This window comes from Dermacentor silvarum, chromosome 4 (genome assembly GCF_013339745.2).
Source record: "Dermacentor silvarum isolate Dsil-2018 chromosome 4, BIME_Dsil_1.4, whole genome shotgun sequence".
Lineage (NCBI taxonomy): Eukaryota > Metazoa > Arthropoda > Arachnida > Ixodida > Ixodidae > Dermacentor > Dermacentor silvarum.
The window spans coordinates 77,014,241-77,033,249 of NC_051157.2; the positions used below are offsets into that span (position 1 = coordinate 77,014,241).

Here is a 19,009-nt window from a genome sequence, read left to right on the forward strand (position 1 = left end):
GGTGGCCGAGTCACCTAAGCTACTGAACACGAGATCGCAGGATCGAATCCTGGCCGCGGCGGCCGCATTTCGATGGAAGCGAAATGCAAAAACGGCCGTGTGCTTGCATTGTAGTGCACGTTAAAGAACCCAAGGTGGTCAAAATTAATCCGGAGCCCTCCACTACGGTGTGCCTCATAATCAGAACTGGTTTTGGCACATAAAACCCCAAAAAGAAGGAGGAAAGAAAAGATGGTCTAACAGATGCAGTTTACACATCTGCAATAGGGGGTTTTAGATTTTGCATATGCAAATGTGTTCAGGTGCCCAAAGGGACCTTTACATACGCAAAGAGCCACGTCTAGCCTGAAATCTTCTGTACTCCTTTGGGTTTCTTTTTATACTTTAGGATTTTTTCGTAAGCTCGGTGGTTTGCGTCCCCTAGCTTTGTGTACGCAAAATATGAGACTCCCTATTATGCTTTTGGTGCAGTTATGTTCGTTACTTTGGTGCTTCAACATTTAACAGCAAAGCTGTTCAAGCTCGGCGTTTGCCATCAGTTGTACGCTGGAAAACCTCGCCGAGCGATGACGTCACGTGCGTCGCCTAGCAACGCCTCGCACAGCTGGTGCAAGGCCAAGAACCAGCCAAGCCAAACCAAGTTAAGCAAAGTTAGAGCTAGGGAAGGGCCACCAGCTTCACTGTTTGCCCAGTCTTTGCACCACTTAGTGTGAAGCTGCCCCTAATTTTTTTAGTGCTTAATTTATGCAATTATTGTACACATTATGAGGCTATAAACCAAAATTCTGCTTCAAATGTCACTAGAATACAGCCCTCCTAACTGCAACAAAATTTCATTCAAATCAGTCCAGCGGTTGTCTAGTAAGGGCACTTTTGCATTTCACATGCCTTTGAATAGGGAAATCAGAGAGCTAGAGCATTATTTTAGTAAAATTGTGGTGCTTCGTTATTACACTGAAATAAGTTCCTCAGATTCCGGTGCACGTTAAAGAAACCCAGGAGGTCCAAATTACTCTGACGAATATGGTGGTTTTGGCACCTAAAACCCATACATTATTAAAGTTGCTTGAAAAACACTGATCCACTTCAGTGGCTTTGAGAAAATGCTGGAAGTTACCAGTTATAAAATTGTAGCTCAGGAATCGCCAGCAAGTGCCAACGCTTCTGTCAGGAGTTGGCTTGATGCATTTGTGAATGTGGCCATGAACTTATTTCTTAACGTGGCAAAATGACCATTTTTCAAATGTGCCAGAAAAAACTTTTTTCGCCATAGGGAACGCTCTAGCATATAATGCAACATTTTATATTGTGTAAAACAAAATTTTGTCATTGCAAGAAAACATTTTAAAGAAAATTTTCCAAGGCAGACATTTTTTGCCCACATAAAAAAAGATTATTTTTGTAAATATGCCAAAAGAAATTCAGAATAACTGACAATATACATTTCACTAATATATGTTCTAAGAACCTTTACCTGCGAAATGTACGGCACAGGCAGAAGACACACAAAGGTTATGTCTTTCCAGTGCCTATGCCACACAGTGAAGCAATTCCTCTACTTCGTGAGGTGTAGATTGTGCATTATCTCTGTTCAGCCCCAGCCAGCTGCTGGACAAGTTCAAGTATCAACTGGCCAAAGTTGGCACTTCGTTGAAAAACACCTGTTCTAAACTTCGTGAAAATACTCAGTTCTGCAAGCTGAGTATGATGTGTGCTTTAGAGGAAAACAAGATCACTCAGAGTCAAAACCTGAACTTTCCAGCAGATAGATGCTGCTGTTCCAACGCCGACATACTGTAAGCCTGACGATGTTAAGCGATCCTCAGACTACCTACTTGATAACACTATGCATCTGAAGATATTTCAATGAGTTGTAATCGGCAATCAACTTTAGCAGGCATGGTAATGAAAGAATTGTCAGTACAGAAATTGTGCTTTATGACACAGGCGTCGAGTCCAATATCCAATAAAGGCCAATACCAGAGAATAGTTTCACAACGAGTCCTATTTCATGCAAGATTGAACACAGTTTCCTGGGTGCAACAGAACAATTTATTAATGACAAATTTATACATGACTTTGCAATCTCAAAACGGCCTGTTCCCAACTAACCTTGTATATGTAGCGAAGCAGATCAGTGCACGTGCTCCACAGATGAATCACCAGGAACTAGAGCTAGCGGAAATCCCAGATTAAGTTAACCAGTACAATGTGAAGCAACTTTATGCAATACATTAACATTGATACTGCAACAGAAATTTGTTAGTAAAATTTCCACGAGTAGCAGTGTTTAGCTACTTATCTGCTCATGATGGGTGAAGAAATAAAAACTGCCCAAATTCATTTTTCCCGCACTATTACCACAAACAGATGCGCCTCACTAGCAGGCAGAAAAAAAACTGTCAAGCTGTGATTTATTACATGTCACCACCAGTTTCTCAACCAGTCTTCACAGCAAGGTCTGCAAGAACGTCACAAACCACATCCTCCCCACTGCAGAGGAAAAATAAAAAAACTAAGCGAAAGAACACTTGTGTTTCTCCAGCGAAGACAGAAGTGCATGTTATGTACAAGCAGGGTTTCCTTTCTTTTTTGCAAGCCCACTCTTGTAGGCGCCTTAGTCCACATCCATCTTCTCAGTCGCCTCTTCGGACTCTGTCGCTTCCTCGGATTGAGACGGTGTGGCACCTTCGGGGGCTTGTCGTGCAGGGCTCTCAGCCTTGGGTGGCTTTGGCACTACTGTCAGGGCTGCAAGGAGGGCCTCCATGGCTTTTGCCTCTTCCCGGAAGCGTGACACCAGCACCGGAGGGTCCTCGTACAACGGAGCCTTGGACAGTGCACCCATAGCGCCATCAAACCAGGTCTGTCGCTCCTCCACAGCCTTTGCAAGTTTCTGGTACACCTCTTCCTGTGCCCGAGAGGAAAAGTCGGACAGGGCCTTACGAGACTTCTGCAGTATGGCCCCCATCTCTTCAGAAGCTAGACCTCGCTCTTCATGCTCCCTGCAGCGGTTTCTGATAGGCTGGCCAATCTCGCGCAGCGCATTCAGCTTTTCCACATACAGGTTCTTGGCCACCTCTTCGCCTTCTGTGTAGAGCCAGTTCTCAGTATCGTTAAGCATGCTCAGGAATTTCTCCTTGTCCTTGTCAAGGACGTAGGCCTTGAACTTGTCTGACAGGTGGTCCCGCATCTCGTAGACATATTCCTCGACGGCGTTCTTTGCATCCACACGGTCCTTCTCCAACCGGTCAGTCTGCACCATCTTCGCCTCAGTCTCAAGCAGGTGGTCCAGCTCTGTAGGAGTCAGTTGTGGTACATGTGATTCAATGGGCAGCTCGAGCGTCTTGGTCTTTTCCTGCACATGCAAAAAAGGCAGAGAGCAGTTGTTAGGGGCACAATATTTAGTGGCGGGGGCGGCAATGCCTACAGTTTTGGTCGGCTCTGGCCGCTCTTCCTTGTTGGCCTCGTTGGCCTGGTTGGTCTCGGTGCCCTTTTCGACTGGATCCCCTCCCTCGCTTGGGGGCACCTGGGGGAAGCGGGGGGTGGGGAAGATTGGGAGTTTTATATTTAGAACCATTAGCAAGGGCCTTCAGACAAAGCAAAGCATAAGGGGGAACGGGAGGGCTGGGGGAGGGCAGACTCACCTCATCGCCACACGCCGCCCCCGCCAGGTCACCACCATTTGAACACTTCTCCTGGGCAGCACTTGCCTGTCGGCCATCATGCTTGACACGGTCAACTGCTGAGGCAGACACCACGGAGAAGATGCCATGCAGGTTGAGCCGCACTTTGACCTTGACCTTGGTGGCCTCATTGTCGACAGCGGGGGCAACCTTGTTCACATTGAAGATGCCGAGCTGCAGGTCAGGGTAGGGCACAGCAGCATCAGCTGTGTACCTGGGTGCAATACACACAAGATGGATTCAGGATATGCAGACAATTGTGGAGTTTGTACACTGCAGTTACAGAAGCCTTATGTTCTCAGGGCATAGTTCCCTTGAGATTGGCAAAACTGCTACCTTTGTATGCTAATCTTGACATTATTACAATGTATGTGCTGTTTTCAGATTCTTTTGGGGGGTTTGCATGGAGGACATGGGCTTAGGGGAGTGATTACCTGTACCCGTGATAACCCATTACTGCTTTTGGCAAACATCCTCTCCATCCCTGTGGTTGCGCGCCACCTCTGAGATGTGCGCACACAAAAAAAAGCTCAATGCCTAGTCTCCCACCAGCTATGGGCAACTTTTCTGCGGCTAGCAAACCGTTGCCCTTATCTACTCTTAGTTCCGTGGGTGGACTGCACACCACTTGACAAAGGCATAGAGTCGTATACGTGGTGCACACCCTTAAAAGTGGAGATGTGAATCTTTCCTTTAAGTTAATTATCTACATATCACCACTCTACATTCATTTGAGCTGCACATTTGCACAAGTGCTTAAAGGGACAGTAAAGCAAAACAATAAATCAACTTGGACTGATAAATTACTCTTCAAAAACTCTTCATTAATTACACTGCAATAGGTCAATTATTAGAAGAGAAAATGATGCTCAATGTTATTATTTTTTCTTTGTTTTGCACGGAAAGCTCAATGTCAGCACTTCAGTGTGATGTCACGACTTCTAAAGTAATTTTTCGTATTTGGGCCATTAATAAAGTTCATTGTCTATAATAAAGTTCATTGTCTGTCTGTCTGGGCCATGTTGGCTCAATAAAAACCGCGAAACTTGCCATATTCAATCTTGGGTTCATTTAGAACACAATCTAGTCAGTCTTTACCACTAAAGCATGAACGGAGACCTAGGAGACGCTGCCAAAATCTATGACGCCACGGTGAGCTGGTGCGCGAACTTCAAGGTGGCGTCGCCATTCATCTGTGTTTTTCGTTTCTTTCTGGCTTACCAAGCTGCTTCTCGGGGTAAGAGTGGTGTTCTGGGTATTGTGGAAGGGTAAGCTACTGATACAGAAGAAATTATTTTTCCCTTTAGTGTCAAAGACACACAGCGCATTAGCATTAACAAAGTTGCCGCACAATAGTGATAACTAGACAAGTAACACGCAAGCTAGATTTGTACATCACATTAGTTAACACGAAGACAGGCGGAGACAAGGCAGGGCGCAGAACAAAAGCTGTCGTCCACGCCTTGCCTTGTCCAAAAAGCGCACCCGTGCACTGACAAGGAATACAGCCCGCACTAACCTGGCTTCCAGAGAGAACGGCTTGCTCCGGTAGAACGTGAGCATCTTGCTGAACGGAACCTGGTGCCAGCGCGGGAACACCTCGGCGCGGCCTTCTTCGCCCTTGCCAGGAGCATAGCACAGCTCGATGGGGTACGGCTGCGCGTCCACAACCTGGAACTCGCGCACCTTGAAAATGGGTGACAGCATGGCGCACTGCAGGGCGCAGCCGCGCGCCACCGCCTCATCCTGGTTGAGTGTGGTGGACGGCTCCCGGTTGAACACTTTGCGCACCAGTTGCTTGATGGCCGGCACGCGGGTGCCACCTCCCACGAGCTCGACGGAATCGACGTCCGAAGCGCGCAGGCCGGCCTCCTGCAGTGCACGGGCCAGCGTGCGCTCGGTGCGCGCCAGGTGCTCCGCGGCCATCGCCTCGAATGCTTCGCGCTTCATCCTGCCGGCTACGTCGCGGTCGTTCATAAAGCACTCGATGTTAAGGGGCAGCTCGTGTGGGTTGGCGCTCATCTGCTTCTTAAGCTTCTCGCACTCGGTTATTAGCCTGATGAGCGCCCGTCGATTGCTGGACACGTCCAGGTTGTAACGTTCCTTGAATTCCTGCACGAAGTAACGAACCAGCACCATGTCGAAGTCGCGGCCGCCGACGCTCTCGAATGCAGTGGCCATCATCTTAAGTCTGTCCCGATTGAAACCCACGATGCCGACCTGCAACGCCGAGTGGCCCATGTCGACGAAGGCCACGATGCGCGGCTTCTCTTCTGGCAGGTCGTTCTTGTAGAAGCCATAGCTGAGCGCAATGGCAGTGGTCTCGTTCATCAGCTTTAGACAGTTGAGGCCCTGCGATACGCGTCGCGTCCAGCAAAGCCCGGCGTTCGGAGTCGGTGAAGAAATGCGGCACAGACACTACGCAGTCGTTGACTTTGATCTTCAATGCAGTCTCGGCAATGTCTTTCAATTTGGTGAAAAGCATGGCAGTTATTTGCGTGATCGAGAAGGCCTTGTCCTCGTTTAGGTAGCGAACACGGACGCCCACACGCCCGCCACCCAAGTCGACCAGCGAATAGGGCAGGAACGTCGCCTCGTGCTTGACTTGCGGGTCGCCCATCTTGCGGCCCTGCAGCCTCTTGAAGCCGAAGACGGTATTCCTGAGATTCGTCACCTGCTTGTTCTTCGCCGACACGCCCAAGTCACGCGTCTTTTCGCCGAACGCAACATAGGACCTGCGGGGAAGGCGACGCGAAGCACGGTTACACACGCACGAGTACTTCGTCGTGAAACGGCAGTGAACACTCGCCCCCAAGGCCAGCGTAGGCTGGCGGCGGGACTTGGGTGATTTCACTCAGAACAAAAGCGACATTAATGAATGGAAATTAGCTTTAAAAGCTTCGATAAGACGAGACGAGCTCGTTACGCGTGACATGCGGGTTCTGAAGCGGCCCTACAGAGTGATATGGAATTGAAAAGACAACTTACGGCGTGACTCGCTGGCTGTACTCATTGGCGATCGTCTCGATGCCACCGGCACGAGCAACTGCGATGAAGCAGTTCTCGTTGCCGAAGTCGAACCCGATCACTGACATCGTCGCCCGAGAACAACGACACTGAAAGCGCACCGGATCTTTCAGGTGCTCGCGCTGAACAAGAATGAATCGACAGTGAGCTCGCAGCGGTACAACTAGGCCCCGCTTCGAGAACTTTCTCGATCTTCTCGTCGCTTTTCCACAGGCTTTCCTCGCCCCTTCGCAACCCCAACGCCGGTTAGAATGTTACGTCAGCGAAGGAAGAGACCTCTCGACCAATAAGAAAAAAGCATGTGCTGTTGCGAGCAGCCGCCACGAGAGCAATTCCGCGTTGCAGTCAGCAGTTCAAATAATAATAATGACTAAAATAAGCTTAGATTGTTCAAAATTAGAAATTATTCTTACATTTGATTGTGGCTTAATAATTAATAAGAAATTTAGATGCAGTTTTATTGTTAACTGCTACATTTGAGAGAACGTTTTAAAGTGTAAAATATTTTGCTAGTTTGTTTTAGTGTTCTTACTATTGAAATAAATAACTGTTGCTGAAATTACTTTATAATTATGAGTTAAACATTTACAATAAATTACAAGCACATTATTATAAAAGACAAGTGAGGCGGCGCTGTCGTCACCACTGTGGAAGTAGACTGAGTACATTCAGTCAATTCAGTTTTTAAGGAACTGTTTAAAATTTTTGCGTGTGTTAAACAGAACATCGTTTCTCGGGAAGTACTGTCACATCTTTTAAGTGATATCAGGTTGTTAAAACAAATATAATATCAATCAGCATGGCAACTGTATCTTATACGATTGCAGCGCTAATTAGAGTGTGGCGGTATACTTGTTCTACAGACCACAATATTGAGGTTGTAGGTCGTAAAGTGCAGCTTACAGTTGTTGCAGTGCCGCTCAGCTGCGGTTTACAGAGGAAACGACCACGGATGTAATTTTGGGGGAAGACAGGAGAAGGGCTGCTATAATGGTAAGAATTTATTTCATAACACGTTGCCATTTCTCTCGCGTTGAATCTTTGCACGTTGACTTTTGTTATGTTCTTTTTTATAGGCTTAGCCTTTTTATTTTTACAATGTTTGACTCATGGGTCTGAGTTGTCATCGTCCATTGCTGCAATAATCGAAAAGGAGTTATGCTTCTCTTGTGCCAATGCAACAACATGCTTATCTGCTAAACTAACGAGTTTAGGGACACATTAACTAGTGGCCCATGAAACGCTGAAACCGCAAACGGTTCCGCTAAACTCGGCAGACCTTTCCGGGACCCGGCAGATGTTGGAAAAGGGCCGCCGTATCGATGCCCGAAAAGTTGATCTCTGGTGGGAATTGCGTCTGGAATACGTTTGTGGTGCTTAAGGCTTCTCAGCCTAGTCAACGAATCGTTGATACGGCAACGTACCTAATCAGTATAGAGAAGAGCGATTAAAGAGAAGCCTGTCGCCACTGAACATATAGAGGACACTGATTCCTTTCTCGTTGCATCATTGAGGTATCCTCCAAGGCGCACCACCGATTCATTAGAAGTGGTATCGACCCTGTAATGTGGTGCGCACGGCCGGTGTTGATGAGGTTACATCGAGACTTGACAGCCAAGTTGAGTTCACAGGAGCCTGTCTTGCTGTGTTATCACAGGCACTTGGGATCAAGCGCTCCGTGGCCCTTGGGACACGTTTATCGATCTCGTTGCCGCGTGTGATCTGTATTTTTGACAGATGCTGAGAACACCTTTTGTCTCCCAGATGGCTCAAGGACGTCGCATTTGAACGATAAATTCACGCTTATCCTGTCAGTTTAGTCGCCGGTCAGCGGTAATTATTGCGGTGGCGCGTCAAAGGAAAATCCCGTACGCGATGTCATGCGTCGTTGAAGACCTTGCTCCCGAAGCGCGCGACGTATCCTGCTGTAGCTGCAGCGACCGCCCCTGTCGTGCTCGCGCGCGCGCGCGCTACGTTGTGACGAGAGAAAAAAACACAACGCGTTTTTCGCTCGCGCGCGTGCGCGCACATCAGAGCGGCAGCCCGTATAATGGGCTAAGCGGATCGCTTCGTCGGAAGTGACACGATGAATTTCGGGCTACGTGATACACCCAGGTTGACCCGACGCCGCCGCCCCGCAGCTGCGGGCTGGCTGATGCCGCGCGCGCGCGTGCGTTTGTCTGGGAGGCTGCAGACCTCTCACGGGCAGGCGTGTGCTCGGATCGCGCGCAGGCGACCGGAGTGCGTCGTTTGTTGCGGAAAGATTCCTATGCAGCCAAGCGCAGAAAGCTGGACCTGTGACGAAACGTCCGCTAGCAGCCGCTTACGCACTCGACAACTGCCGCCTACCCCATCCTCTCAGTTGTTGTTTGTGCGGCAAGCGCGCAGGGTACCTGTAGTGGATACCATCCACGACTGTGGCCCGCAGTCGCTTTGCGCGAGCGCGGAACCACGGCAGTGATCGTCGACGGCTCGCGTCCGACCGTAAGGGCGATGTAGCTTCTCCTGTGTGACAGTGTGGTGTCGCGGTGTGGCCAATCGAGAACGAGTTACTGACAACGATCGTTGTGGATTGTGGACAGGGTCTGGGCTCCGACAATGGAAACTGAGCGTCTGGTCGGCGGAGGACCAACGGGCGAAGCGGGGCATGACTACGGAGGCCGGCCTCAGGAACTCACGGGCTCCAACTACCAAGCCCTGGCCACGGGACACGCTCACCTGCTAGGGAAGCCGCACGCACGGAGAGCGCACGCGTCCACTCGGCACCGAACCAGCAGCAGCAGCAGTGACGAAGAAATGATCGACATCACTGCAAAGCCGTCTGAACAGTCCAGAGCATCCGGAGATGCCATGGCCACATGTAGGGTTCAGGGTGAGTGCGTCAAACTTTCATGGATTGTTCCTGGCTACAGTATATTAGTCTATGGTTTTTTACATTGCGGAGTTGTTCCATGTGTGCATTCATTCAAATGCACCATAAAGCGAACTGTTCATTGTGTTTGACTGCTGTTAATCTGTGGAGGCACTTAAGGTAGTTGTCCACCAACCAACATGACATGTTGGCAACAAGCACAAAGGATTCAGCACCTGCCAGTTTTGCAGGTACCATGAAGAGATGCTTGCTGCATGTGTTTGTTGAAAAGTGCTAGGCATTTATTGTTTATTCAGTTACCTGACTTGTACTGCTTGAACTGCTAAATATAATGTGCACAATTATTGGTCATTTCAGTTCTGGTTGCTGTGAGATAATGTTTAGTTATGGCATAGTCATTCAGTTAGCTATTTTTCCTTTTTTGTACACATTTAGGACAAGTAACAAACACTTATTCTTGTATATAAATGTATTTTGTCACATCTTCTTACTAGCCAGAACACCTTAATTTAATGTGATGAAAACTTAATTACAGATCCTTCGAAGCACGAAAGCTGTGGCTAACATTGACTCCTTAAACTCAATAGGCTCACCAGTCATTGTACAAAAGACAACATGGGATCAAACCTTGGATAAAGTCCCGCTGCTCTGCAAACAAGCTCTCGAGCCGTGAGAAATACAGTTGCTACCACAGACAATTTTTTCTGTTGTTCTTGTGTCTTTTCTGAAAATGGTTTTTCTTCCATTCACATTCATACTTCTGCTTAGGTAATGGTTGCAGCCACTTTAATCACGCAAAGCTCAATTATTTGTGAGGTTAAAGTCGTTGAATTTAGCAGCTAAAAGCGGTAAACGTTTTCGAGTTTCCATCTGTAGAAAAAGACATTGCACTTTTGCACTGGTCTTGTTTGCAACAAATATGTGGCATCAACAGTTTTCATTAACATTTAACAAAACTATAATCCCTACGGCTTTAAAAATGTGTTTTAAATCTAGTAATTCTAATTTAGTCAAGTATGACTAAACATTTAACAAAACTATAATCCCTACGGCTTTAAAAATGTGTTTTAAACCTAGTAATTCTAATTTAGTCAAGTATGACTAACCCTGTGGTGTAGCAAGTGGATGCTAAGGGGATATTGCTCTGTCATGCGAGAGAATGGATCCCAGCTGTGGCTCTGTCCGGAGCGAAATTGTGACAACAGCTGTCGGCTGTTTACATGTGCGTTGCAGCAAAGCCAGGTGGTAAAATATATTCCGAGCCCTTCCAGTGCAGTGTGTGTGTGTGTGCGTATACGCACTGTTTCGTGGCAATCCTAGTCACGCCGAGTGCATGATGCGCGGCCCATAACTTCACGCTGCTGGGGCTTGGGACTGTTCGAACTTGTTTTTTGCTAGCTTGCTCTCTGACCTTCTGAGCCTGTTAATTCTTGCAACTGCCCAGAGATATCTTAACACGAAAATGACGCGCCGGCGGCAGTGAAGCTGGAGCAGAAGCGTGAGGGTCACATTGTTTCAAGAAATGTTTTCACGGGGAAACGAAACGTTACGGATGCCAGACGTGCTTCAACAAACAAAGCAGAACCGAGAAGTTGCATCGATGAGCTTCGAGAGAGAGTAACCGAAATTGGATGACATCTGATACGAGAACAAGGACGCGTTACAGGCAACCGCCGCGACGTCCGTACATGGCCCGCTGTATCGTGTTTATTATCTCCACAAGGTGCGAGTCCCCCCCGTAGGCCGTGTGGGCACGGACCTTATCACGTTGGCACAGTTCGACGCTTCTGCGTTTATCTTGGCCCTTTGCGAAGAAGCAGTAAGAGGAGAGAAGAAATGCGTGCGTTCTCTCTACATTTTTGTCTCCATGCGAAAGTATGAAGGGCGTCGCCAAATTGCGCACTTAGACGGTGAAAGCTTTTCCGGAAGTTCCACTTCAGTGGTTCCTCTAGGGAACACCCTGGATGCCACGTGCGTCGTCGCGGCAGCAGGCGCAGAGTTCCAGTTACCTGCAAAGCAGAAGTGACGTGCGGTTGTCAGGGAAATTTTAGTCACCTGTGGATATCTTGGAATTAACGTTTGCCTAATTCGCAAGTGCGCTTCACTGCATTGCATGTTTGCCTATCTAATCGCAGGCACCGGTCGTGGTTCAAATGAACATAAAATGCTAGCTACACATGGCTGGTGGGCTTCTCTCCTGCGTATGGTTTCATCACGAGAGCCGCGCGTATGCGTTTTTTCTGTCGTAGGCCGAATAAATTGTGTTCGTACCCGCTGATTGCAAAAAAAAAAAAAAAAAAAAAAAAAGGAGAAGATGATCTACGCCGCTATTATCTTGGCAAACTGCTTCGTAGCTTAATAAGTTGACGCTCACCTGCCTTTGTTACGTTACGAAGCAGTGCGTCTGGTGTTCCAGCGACTATCCCCCGTCACAACATTGCTCAATAAACGATGTCGTACAAAACGGCCTAGCGAAATGGGCAGTTTACAAAATTCTTGCGTGGGCTCCGAGAGAGAGAGAGAGAGAGAGAGAGAGAGAGAGAGAGAGAGAGAGTGAAACAGAAATCTAGTTCAACCACATGACACTTCGACGAGGTAAAAGACAACGTGGTGGGAACTCGGTCTCATTTAATGAGTGTCGATGACCCTACGCAAAACGAAGCGCATTCACCTGGCAAGGGTGAACTCCCCAACGTAGTGTACCGCTGGTTTCAGCTCATGAGTTTTTGACATAACGGAATGTTATCGCCGTAACCGTTACCGCAATGGTCGCGCACTGTCTGTGACGTTGTGCTGCTGAGCACGTCACAAGATTAGAGTGCGCTAGAATATATTCTAGCATACTCTATTAAGCAAAATAGAATGCCGGTTGCAGCCGGCTCGTGCAACGTAATCCGGAGCACATCACCATACACCGTGTCTCAAAGCTCAAGCGTAGATTTAGGGCGTTTAAATTTCATTACCCGCAACCGAAAGCACAAGAACAGTGAGAGCAGCTGTACTGTATAATTCGGTTTTGATCAGCCTGGTAACCATCAACCACTGACCTTGCTAATGAGGTCGCCAGCTTTTTGTACGATGAATGAATGAAGAATGAATGAATGAATGAATGAATGAATGAATGAAGTCAGATGATTAGCTTGTATACTCGGTACTAGCACTAAGTGGAGCCGTCTCGAGCGATATAAGACTGTTCGCTAGACTTGGATAAATGTCTGAGAGCAGCGCACGTTTCCGGAGATTGTCGAGGACGACGCATTTCGCGCCTTGACGTATAGTATGCGAAATCTCGTCGCCAGCATCGACAGTGATACGCGCGTGTTGTTTGATGAACCGCGCGAGCCGCGGAACTCATCGTTCGCCATTTCTGAGGGCTGGCACCTGAAAAAGATTAAGGGAAAGGAGGATGGGTGCAACATGAAGTGGAGTGCGCACATCCACACAGTTTTCCTTCCTTTTGTTTGTGTTTTTGTTGCCTTTTGCGCGATATTCATACGCGACGGGCTCGCGTTTCGAGGTCACAGCGCGATTGCAAACTCGCTGCACGGGTTATTTATAACCGTCTCCGGCGACCCAATTTTGGTGCCGAAAGTCTAGGTTTGGATGGACGTCTTGGGCTTCGTTGTATCCCCTTTTTTCGACGCGTCGCCTTCGCGCGTCTTTCAAAAGCTGTAGTCGGACGGTTTGATTTTTCTTTTTTTTTTTTCTATTTCCGTTGATGCGCAAGAGCTAAGGGGAAATATATATACATATAACAGCACCAGTGGCATTTTACGACGTATTCGGACTGCGTGATGGTTTCTTGAGGAGGGCGTTCCTCCTATGCATAAGACGCAAAACGGGAAGGCGAGTCAGCTTCGATGAACGCAGAACGAGAACTAGTAATATCGACTTCGAATAGAAGGTGAGCGAATACCGAGGACATAAACGCGACAAACGAAAACATTTTTAAGCACTCGGCAATCAACGTTATCAGTGTGGACACGTGCGCTACAATGGGACTATACATAAAGGAGCTCGAAGACAATTCGTACAGCCAGCAAAAAACTGCCCACCGTTTCCTCATTTCCGATCAGGGCTATTTCTGTATGCGCGCACCTATACCTTACAACCCTTTCCACTTCTCTGCTCCATTCGCTTCTGGACACATTTTTTTTTTTAATTGAGGCTTGTCGGAATCGTTTCAACAATCTGGCTTCTTTCACTTCGCGTTTCACGTTGGTTTCCCTCTCCTGCGCCACGTTTAGCTAGTCGAGGGAAGGAGTTTTAGAAATAGCGTACCCAAGTTGCGTTGCGTGTGGAAAAACTCAAACTCCGTTGTAGTCCCTTGAAGTCCATAGCCAAAAAAAAAAAAAAAAAACCGTTACTTTGAAGGCCTTCAATTGCGCGGTGTCTGCAGTACTCGCTTAATATTTTTGAATTTATTGGTGATGGTTATTTGTTTCCCACATGACGGGTAAACCTATGCAGTTTTTAATCGTGATTGAAGGCGATATGAAGTACGCAAAAAAAAACAAAAAAAGAACGCGGGCATGTTTGCACGCGGTCGTGCAAAGCTTAGGCACAGCGAAAGTGTCAATATTTAAAGTCTTACTGGCTGCTTCTGCTAGGTATTAACTTGGTTGCTTCTAGGTCTTAACTTGGTTTAACTTAACTAGTAGGGAAGGTATTCTCGAGCGATCATTTTCGGAGGTACCTTCCCTTTCGCGACATTTCGCGTGACTAGCGCTGGACGCGTCGGCGCCTACGAGCGACAGCGTTCCTGGCATGCCACAAACGCAGGCAGGAAGGCAGGAGCCGTGTCAGTGTCGGGCGAAGCGAGCGCGCACCTGCGCCGGCGGTTACTAGGCAAAGCGAGGTGACGTCATCGCTAGTGCGTCGGCGCATGCGCGGCTAGGCAACGCGGGCGGCGTCGGCAGCAGCTCTGCGCCTTGCCTAGTTGGTGCTGCTACGATTTGTTTCTCTATCGCTCTCATTTTCTCTCCCTCTCCCGAGCATTCCGAGCGCCGCGCGCATGCTCTCCTTCCCTCTTCTTAACGTCCCGTGTCAAGGCAACATGTGCATGGTACGGAGAGGAGGCGAGGCACACGCCGCTCCGTGAGGTGGTTGCTAAGCAACGCTGTGTCGTCATAGCTCGGCGAGGTTTTGCGACAGCAGACGCCACTTTTTACGGTTAGCTAGAAAAGCTTCGCTGTTAAAATAGATAAATAATAGGAATTAGAAATGGGGAGAGAGCAACGAAAGAAAATTTTGAATATAAGTATTGATTACTCTGTCGAAAGTAATCAGCCGTTTATTCAGGACGATCACCCTGTGCATTCAGTGTGCGGCTCGCCGTATGTTGCGAATGCGAGAATATTGTACGTAGGTTTGTGAGTTTTTTGTCGTAGTGCCGGGACCGATTGTTTGCCGGTGATGATTAACAGGCTCTGGGTTAATCGCAAGTGGGATGCAAAACATCTTGATGTGCTAGTCGCTAATATAAATATCACTGCGGCACAACCCCCCCCCCCCCCCCTCTCATCTCCCCATTTCCCCCGAGCGGAGGACATATAAAGACACTTAGAAATACCAAAACAAAAGCGAGCGTCAACGTCCCGCTTATTCGGAAATTTCTCATCGAGACATAGGTGCTGTCAGGTACGGGTTTTCACGCCTAAAACAACCCGTAAAACATATGAACGGGCAGAAAACCAAGCTCCTCATCTCCAAGTAGCAGAGACGGTGCGCGGTGAATCATCGACCTTTCTCGTTTTGAACCTCTGTCTCGTTCACTCCTTGATTTCGTCTTCCGCACAAATTTTGTGTTCCTATGCTTGGTCGAGGCTGCATTTAAGGGTCATGCAGGACATTCAAGGTGAGGTGGAAGGGTGATCATCTAAAGGGTCAGCTGGGCTCTTCCTTGTACCTTACATTTGACAAAGTCGGACTTGAACTTTTCAGACAAACAGAAGTTGCCGCTTATATGTGTTATTTCGATGGAGCCTTTCATTGTCCGCGGCCGTATCTTATGTTGCTTTATTTACAATATTGTAGAGCTCGAGAAATAAAGAAAAAAGCACGCTTATCTGCGCCACGTTGCCGCACTCTGTATAGGTGTAGCGCATCATTCGATTACAAGCGACATAGATTTAAAACTACAGCAGTGAAGATGTATAGGCTCACTTGCAACTGCCCCTCATTGTGCTATTCTTTTAGTTTTCAGTTCATTCTTATTTAGACTCTTTATCATAATCATTTGTGCTTATTCTTTATTTCTTGAGAGCAGATCTAAGTGTTCCTATGTGCGCACTCTAAACCGCCGTAAGTGGGGCTTCCAACGTTCTGACCGCGAACCTGTTATTCTGGAGATTGTGAAATTCGCCATCTTGTCAGCTCTCGTTGGTTCGCAGGGCGGCTACGTGTACGGCTGCCCCCTGATTGGCTCAAAACTCAAACATGGCGGAATCTGAAAGTGTCCGGACGAAATCCGGCGATTTATCTCTTGTTATCAACGTCTCAGGAGCTCTGCAATTTAACGAAAGTAGTGGTTAGAAAGTGTTCATAATTTTAAGCTGATTTACTGTTTCTCTGTATCCTTAGTGTCGCTTTAAATAGTTTACGGTTCGCTGCTCGTCACTTGTCACTGGCTGGCTGCGTCGTGCTGGTTGCAGAGTTTGAAAAAAGGATGCGCGCTCAATGGGGCGTCGCGTGCTGGTTTCGATGGATGTCGGGAGCAGCGCCGAAGATTTGTGCACCGTCGTGATATATCAAGTGTCTGTATATATCAAAAGTCGTGACATATCGTTTCATTTCCCGTCACGACGTTTCATCGGTATCGGGCTGCACGCGCCTGGCCTGCACTCGACGCTCGAAAGGCGCGCGGGCGCACACCTCGTGAGATTGTTTCTACGAAGTAAGTGCATTTGGTTTCCGTCGTGGGAGAAGCGTTGCATAGAACCCGGCTTCTTCATGATTGCACAGTTCGAACTGAATGTCAGGCCAGTTGGTACACTGGTTCGTACTGTGGGTTGCGCGATACACACTCGGACTAGAAAGGGAGGTACCGACGAGAGGAGCGGTACCTTTATTGAAAGGCACCAGGTGGCGCTTGGATGATGTTTCTTATAATAAAACCACCGTACCCATATAGATAAAAGCACCATTTGAAAGTTCGCGCTCGTGTAGTCCGTGCGTTCGTTTCTTAAATGCTCGTGCGTGTCTCGCGCAACGCACATGATGATTTGCACAACTCCAAGGAGATTGCCGAATTTGCTCTCTAAATGCGCGTTGTCTACCGGTGTGGCCGTAAACACACTGACGCGGACGCTCTCTATATCGCTGGCCCATACGAAGGGGCACGACTTGCCTTTCCGCTATCGACTCGATGTTTTCGTCACCAGCGCTCGCCGATATGACTGCGGAGCAGCCCAAAGATTCGTGGATTGCTGCTCTTTTGGGCTGCCTTTCCGACCCCCCCGGCGACTCGCCCTTCCCGTGCTCTCCGCCGTCAAGCTTCTCACTTTGATGTACGGAATGGACTGCTCTATCGCCGCAACTATATGCTTCCAATGCTCGCAAGCGGTTGTTCGTCGTCCCTCGCCACCTCCGCGCAGATGTATGCTCCGCTTTCCAGGCTGACCCACAATGCGCCCACGCTGGCCTCTTCGAAACTAACACCAGGCTATATACGCTTGCGCTTTTATTGGCGTGTATGTACACTTTTCTCCGGAAGTACATGCGCTCATGTTCAGCATGCCAACGCCGCAAGTATCCTGTTTGCCGTCCTTGTGGTCCCTTGCAGCCAATCTCTCGGCCATTCGACCGCGTCGGCATCGACCTCTACTGCCCTCTATACTCTGCGCACCTGCTGGGAATCTCTGGATTGTTGTTGCCGGTGGATCACCTGATGCGTTATGCAGAAACAGTTGCCCTCCCAACCGCCACAGCCCGCGACGTTGCGTCCTTCCTCTTGCAACACTTCGTATTTCGCCATTGTGCGCCCCGGTAACCTCCGAATGACAGAGGACGTGCCTTCCTTTCCGGGGTAGTTAACGCGCTCTTTGCTGCATGCCGTACGTACTGTCCGTCGCACCACTACTGCCTATCATACGCGGGCTAACTGCATGACTGGGCGATTTAATCGCACTTTTGGGTGACATGCCATCCATGTACATTGCGTCCGACCACATAAACTGGCACCTCGTTTTACCATGCGTGACTTACGCCTACAACACCGCCTCCCAGGCCGCGACGGGCTTTTCCCCATTCTTCCTCGTATATGGCCGTGAACCTTCCTGTACACTCGACAGGATCCTTCCTTACCGACCTGACCCATCCGAGAGCACGCCGCTGTCTGAGGCTTCCAGATACGCCGATGAATGCCGCCATGTCACCTGCACTTTTACGACTGAAGACTAGTGGCAGCAGAAGTTCCGTCCCGATGACGACCGACCCACTTGCGCATATCAGCCGGACTCTAGTCTGGCTCTGGATACCTTGGACAACTCTCGCTTTTTCCTCTGAACTCCTCACCAAGTATGACGCTCCCTACCGAACCGAGTCGCGCAACCGACGTCCCCTGTCAATTACCTCGTCGAGCTAATCCCAACGACCGCCGACTTGAGGCGCCGTGGACGCGATACGGTGCATGTGCAGCGACTCAAACCTCACTACGACCCGGTCGTCCTCTCCTCCCCTTGAGTCACCCGGATGGCGCTCTAGTCACCGGGGGGGGGGGGGGGGGGGGGGGAGTTGTAGCGAAGAAGACAGGCGGCTGCTTCGGGCGCATCGTCCCGCTCGAAGATAGAGCTCGCGCGCTCGGTGCCTGACGCTCGATGTCTGATGCTCGATCAACAGGCCTGCCTGTTTATCATTCAGACTTTGTAATTAAACCGCGATGCAACCCATATAGTCTACTACTACGACATGCTACAGTTTGTTCTTTCTCGGTAAACTTGAATGCGTTACGCGTGTGATGAGAATGTTTCTGGGGTGACAAACGCTGTCACAGTGCGGAATAAAGGTTCCATAAATTCAGCTGGGAAGGAGCCAGTACAGTTTATGTTCCGGTTCAAGATGCGACTTTTTCGCTTGGTTTGTCACGTGGTATAAGCATAACTATTTTACTCTGAGTTGCGCTAATACACTGCAGCCAATATGCCAGCACTGTAAGTTTTATTGCGATAGCAATTATATGGACACTTCAACCGGATTTCTGCCGTCGGCGTCGCCGTCGCCGTGAGGTTCCCTATAGATAAAATCTTCGCCGCGCGCCGTATGCCCGAGCGGAAGCGTGCGGGGAGGCGCGCTATCACGGAGAGCGAACGCACTCAATCTCCCACGCGCAAGCAAGCGGGAAGCCAGCGCCGGAGGGAGCGGGGGGGGGGAAGGGGGGGCACTTCTACTCTGCCAACAACCGCGCTCGTCGCTCGCCCGCACCGTCTCT

The 19,009-nt window shown here is 48.9% G+C and overlaps 2 protein-coding genes across 4 annotated transcripts in view; one reads left to right on the forward strand and one right to left on the reverse strand.

The window, feature by feature from the left end:
- Positions 1-2,029: 2,029 nt before the first annotated feature.
- On the reverse strand, positions 2,030-6,963 carry LOC119450287 (heat shock protein 105 kDa-like). Its single transcript, XM_037713708.2, is given in 6 exon segments — positions 2,030-3,355; positions 3,428-3,526; positions 3,645-3,897; positions 5,203-6,044; positions 6,046-6,418; positions 6,672-6,963. Coding segments are annotated over 6 exon segments (2,412 nt in total). The 5' UTR covers positions 6,779-6,963; the 3' UTR covers positions 2,030-2,617.
- A 594-nt stretch (positions 6,964-7,557) lies between these two features.
- Positions 7,558-19,009, forward strand: part of LOC119450285 (H(+)/Cl(-) exchange transporter 4-like) — an 81,054-nt gene continuing 69,602 nt past the window's right edge. For 2 of the 3 annotated variants that reach the window (XM_037713704.2, XM_037713705.2), the window contains exons 1-2: positions 7,558-7,703; positions 9,293-9,582. In XM_037713704.2, the coding sequence (XP_037569632.1) occupies positions 9,309-9,582 (274 nt within the window). In that variant the 5' untranslated portion in view covers positions 7,558-7,703; positions 9,293-9,308. Of the gene's footprint in view, positions 7,704-9,292; positions 9,583-10,169; positions 10,252-19,009 lie in introns of those variants that run through there. The other variant, XM_049665779.1, reaches the window with a different exon arrangement.